At 31.6% G+C, this 5,412-nt stretch overlaps 1 protein-coding gene across 1 annotated transcript; it reads right to left on the bottom strand.

Annotated features, from left to right (window-relative positions):
* Positions 1 to 239: 239 nt before the first annotated feature.
* Positions 240 to 1,996, bottom strand: LOC133036011 (uncharacterized). Its single transcript, XM_061112477.1, has 2 exons — positions 1,678 to 1,996; positions 240 to 1,579 (listed from the first exon to the last, which is right to left on the bottom strand). Exons 1-2 carry the CDS (start codon positions 1,994 to 1,996, stop codon positions 240 to 242), a joined length of 1,659 nt encoding a protein of 552 aa, XP_060968460.1.
* Positions 1,997 to 5,412: the final 3,416 nt, after the last annotated feature.

Raw genomic sequence — 5,412 nt, 5'->3', positions numbered from 1 at the left:
GCTAAGAGAATCTCTTTGTCTGTATCATTGATGATCGGCCCATTCTTCATTACTTTAGTTGAAACTTTTGTCCTTCCCTCTATGCTTGAACCCAACAATTGCTGATAATAGGCAAGAAAGGCTGCTGTAATACCCTGAGAATCCTCCACTCGAATACCATCTGCATTAATCACTGATAAAATCTTGTTTTGGTGCCTTCTCTCACGGATGCTGAAGTGAAAAAGTGCAGAGTTTTCGTCTCATTCTTTTATCCATGCCATTCTAGCCTTCTGCTGCAGAAAAGAGCAGTAGTTTTTGTGAATTTCAGCATAAACCTTCCTTGCTGTAGCTTCCTGTTCTTGTAACTCACTGTTCAACGGGTCTTTTTGGAGCTGAGTTTGAGATTCATCTAAATCTTGCTTTGCTTTGAAATCTGTTGCTTGTATATCTGAAAAATGGCATCTGTTAAGTTCTTTAAGGGCAGGTTTAAGTGCTTTGAACATAGCAATAATCTGATACATTTTAGTGCCCTGAAATTTTTGACTCCAAACTGTGGACAATATCTGCTGAAAGCTAGGATGGGAGGACCACATCCTAAAATATTTAAAGGGCTTCCTTCCACTCGGTAAAGTAGGATGAATGGATACCACTGCTGGTGTATGATCGAACAAGCCTTCTGTAAGGAAAATAGCTTCTGCAGTCAGAAAAAGTTCTATCCAAACTTCGTTAGCTAGAACTCTGTCAATCTTGGAGTAAATTCTATCTTCAGCACGCTGTTTATTGTTCCAGGTGAAGAAGCTTCCCGAGTATCTGATATCTTCAAGTTGACAATAGGAAACACAATTAGTGAATGCAGTCGAACTGCTATGCCTTACTCTTTCACCTATACGCTCATCCTTGTTGAGTATGTCATTGAAATCTCCTAGTACTATCCAAGGATCAGTACTAGAAAAATCTTGCATTCCCTTCCATAGCTGCTGTCTGCCTTGTTCTTCATTGTAACCATAAACAAAGGTTGCAAAGAAACTGTATTTACCATCAAAGGTAGTTACTCGAGTATGTATGAATTGACTCGAGCAACTGATGATATTTACAGTAAATTGATTGGGGTTCCAAGCTAAAATAATTCTCCCCCCCTTATGCCATGCCAAATTAGAAGTAAAACACCAACCCGAAAACATATTCAAGTATAAGGCTCCAAGCTTTGGGGCCTTTACTCTCGTCCCAAGGAGACCAACCAAACCAGCTTTTTGATTAGCAATAAATTGCTTGACCATATGTTGCTTTTGCTGATTGTTGATTCCTCGGACGTTCCAACATATGATTTTATCCATTGGGAAGAGAGGGATCTCCCCCCCTCCTGTTTTCCCAATTTCCTCCCTCTGTTGTGGATCAGTCAATAATTCTGTTGTATTCCCCTCAGTAATAGAAGTCGAATGCAGGACTTGAAAAGAGTTGGAAGTAGAGGGCCCAATCTCTGGAGCTTTTCCTTTAACTTTCCAACCTTTTGTGACCTCTTTGAATTCCCCATCTGCTGTTTGTGCTTTCTCATCTGGTTTCCTCTTATCATTCTTGACTATCCATTCCTGTCTCTGACTTTCTTTTTTCGGCAATCAGCAGTAGCACAGCCTATTCCTTTACAATTTCCACAACTGATAGGTTTCCATTCATAAAAGATTTCAACAGGTATATTGTTACCATATTCATCCTCAAAGTAAATTGTACCTGGGAAATCTTGGTGAATTGAGACTTGGATAAGAACTCTTGGATAGCTTAGTTTGTCTCTCTCTTTGGTAGCCGCATCAACCGTAATAGGCTCTCCAACTTGGCCTATGATTTTGAACAAAGCTTTTTGCCCCCAGTATTTCATCTCCAAATCAGTAAGCTGAACCCAGATTGGAACAGTCTGAATGTCCTCCTTTTTGAAATTGGTATTGGGATCCCAAGCCTTCATGATTACCAGTCTCTTATTGAAGAAGATATAGCCTCCATTAAGAACTTCATCTCTATGCTCCATTGTATCAAATCTGATCAGGAAAACACCATACGAGAGCATCCCTACTTTATCAATTTTCCCACTCCATATGCGCGCCGAACAAATCCATCCAAAATTGATAATGGTGGATTAGCTCCCAACACATAACAAACTATAGCTGTTTTCCAGTAGGCAATTTCTTCTTCAATGTCTTCCAAAGTGATCTTAACCTTACTCGCTTTTTCAGAATTGACAAAGGTAGACTCTAGATTCCTAACTACATTCCCAGATCTGAGAATTGGAGGTGTGATCGAGTTACCTTTAGCAATTGAAGCTGAACAAATCCTGTTAGCCTCCATGAAGTGTGCGAAATCAGATCGTATGTCCTGCTGAAGTATCGATCTCAAAGAGGATTTTGGAGACAGAGGTTCAGGCATTAAGTCTCGCTCTGTGGCTGCTACTGTTGTTAGAACCGCATCAGCTCCACCCTCATCCTCCTCATCCGTTAGCTCCATTGGTTCCACCCCTAATATCTCTTCCATTGACTTAGTTTTCTTAATATGAGCAGTTGATGTAGGTCCTTTTTTCTTCTTTTTAGCTAACTGTTGAATTTTCCCCTGAACTTTAGCCCTTGTTTTCGCCATAGCACCAGCTCGAAGAGAGCTCGAGAGAAAAAACTAAACCCTTATGTGTTAATTTTTATTGTTTTAGAGAATTTATATTTAGGATGTAATGAAACATACTTGTTAGTAAATCTAGATCCTGGTAAAATATTCCCAACAACTGGCCTCAGAGCCATGGTAATGATTTGCTTTCATGAAATATGGATTTAAAATGATGAATATTGTTTATGTGTTGATTTGGATTATTTCATGTTGGTTTATGTGATTATTTGATGAATGTATGTGATTTATGAAATTTTTCCATGAAAATAATTTTATTTTCTTTCTAAAAATATTTTATTTGGATTCTTTGTGAAAAATTACGAAATTTTTGTTTTTACGAAACTCGATTCCGATGAAAAACAAAAGAGATATGGCAATTTGAAAATCGGGGTCCATTGTGTGTCGAGGGTGGTGCTCATGCGCACCAGACCCTCGGACAAGAAGACTAGGCGTGCGCATATTCTCGGACATCTCCCTTATCTGAAGGTGTGTCACACCCGTGTCTTCAGACACGAGATGCTGCGTGCACGCCGAGGGAGACCCTGCACACGCCAAAGTTTCTCGGCGCAGGCCCTGCCAGCTCCTTCTTTTGCACGCGTGTATGTACATTTGCAGCCTCTCATGGCTACACGTGCATCCTAGCTGCCAGCAACCACAAAAATCTGATTTTTGTGGGATTTTTTCCCAAATTTCGAATTTTTGTAATTTTCAAACCCTAAAATTAAAATAAAATATTATTTTTAAAATATTTAAACTTAAATATCAATTTTAAATTAATAATATTATATTTGAATAGATTATTATTAATTTTTTAATATTTTGAGGTTTAAATTTAAAAATTGATTATTTTATTTTTTAAATTATGGTCAGATTTTAAAAATTTATTAATTTCTTTAATATTTATATATTATTTAATGATAAGATTAGATATTTTAATATTGGACATATTTTAAATTAAATGGTAGCCTTATCTTTTAATTTGAAATATTATATTAAAATTACCTTATATGATAAATTAAATAATTAATAAATTTGAAATTAACCTAGATATTTTTTTATAGATATTCTAACAATAATTTTTTTCAAATTCAAAATTGGTTATTTGATTAAATATTTAATTGTTTATAAATTATAAGTTAAAAAAAATAATATTTATGCTATTTTATATCATTTTACTTATTAGAATTTATAAATTGTATTTTAAATATTTAAATAACTTAGATATTTTTGTAGAAATTTGAATAATGCTTAATTTAAGATATTTTGACATATAATTAGAACAATTATTATTTGTTTATTATTTTATTCTTAAAATAATAATGACCTAACCGTATCTACTTTAAAATTGGTTTATTTGTTTTTTTAATTTTATTAAATTATAAGATTAGAAAATGATATTTAAATATCTTTTTAGTTATTTTCAAATTATTTATCTTATTAGATATTTAATTTAATTTGATAAAAATAATTCAAATAAACCTAGATATTTAAAATTAGTTTCATTTTTTTAATTTTAAATTTTGATGAGATATTTAAGGTTGATTGTAACAACCCTAAATTTTCAAAATTTAGTTGGTTAGTTTAAAATAATAATTTAATTATATTAATATCTTATTTCACATATTGTTACATGGATATTGTGTTTGTTTTATTTAATTGTTTATTCAAAAACTTTTTTTTAACAAACCTATTATTTATTTGATCTAAATTGCTATGATTAACTTGTTGACACATCCTATGATCTGATTTTGATCATAGTCCAATTGTCAATAGATCCTATAAATAATTTGTAACAGGTAAATTTTGTACTTCTTTCATCTGTGTAAACCTAGAAACATGATAGGGGCCATCCATATCAATTTGACCCGTGTGAGCCTATATGTTTGTTTTTGGGCATAGATGCATATAGGAAGCCCATTTATTTCTAGATATTTAAATGGACTAAGTTTCTAAAATAAAATATCACCATCGATAGTTTTATTTAGGCCCAATTAGTATTGGGCTCATTCAATGAATAACAATTATTTAATGAAAGGTTAAATTCCTCTCCTTTGGGCCTTGTGTGAGAGTTAGGGGGCCATTAGTAGTGGGTACGACATACTGAACCCAGCCCTCCCTCAGATGAACAACCCCAATTGTGGAGACCCATTTGCCTTATTTAAATCATTGTATTAGGCTAATTATACTAGTTTAACCTAATTAAAATTAAATTAGCAACATAATTAATTTGAAAATAAATGAAATTAATTTTTCATTGGATTATTTTAAAATTAATTTAGATAAATACACTTAGTTCAATGAAATATTCTAGATAGTGATTTCTAGTAACTAATTTATATTTTCTAATGTTTAATTAAGTAGAAAAATAAATTTAAGTTGAAATTTAAGTAATTAATTAATTTTAGACCAACTTAAATCATAATATTTTTCTTAGAACTTAGAATTTAAATAGAATTAATAATTAAGTTGATTTTATTCAAGATACTTAATTATTTCTATTTTAATGAATTTAATTAAATAGAAATATATTTAAGTTGGAGATTTTTCAATTTTAGATCAACTTAAATTAGAATAATTTTCAGAATATATTTTATTTTATTTTAATAATCATTTTCCCACCTAATTTCGAATTGCATTTATTTATTTTAAATGCAGATATTTCGAAATTTTTAAATATTTTGAAATTAGATTAAAGTTGAAAATTAATTTAATTAATTTTAGATCAACTTAAATCAAGTAATTTCATTAATGATTTATTAAAATAAATAGACTACAATATATTTTAATTAGAAA

Source organism: Cannabis sativa, chromosome 3, assembly GCF_029168945.1.
Source record: "Cannabis sativa cultivar Pink pepper isolate KNU-18-1 chromosome 3, ASM2916894v1, whole genome shotgun sequence".
In the NCBI taxonomy this organism is placed as follows: domain Eukaryota; kingdom Viridiplantae; phylum Streptophyta; class Magnoliopsida; order Rosales; family Cannabaceae; genus Cannabis; species Cannabis sativa.
This window is presented reverse-complemented; position numbering and strand designations above follow the sequence as displayed.

Excerpts from the sequence above, each read along its gene's own strand:
- LOC133036011 (XM_061112477.1), bottom strand. The coding sequence starts at position 1,996 with ATGGAGCATAGAGATGAAGTTCTTAATGGAGGCTATATCTTCTTCAAT. Across the intron at positions 1,580-1,677 it reads TTACTTTGAGGATGAATATG|AAAGTCAGAGACAGGAATGG; the intron begins GTAACAATATAC and ends TGCCGAAAAAAG.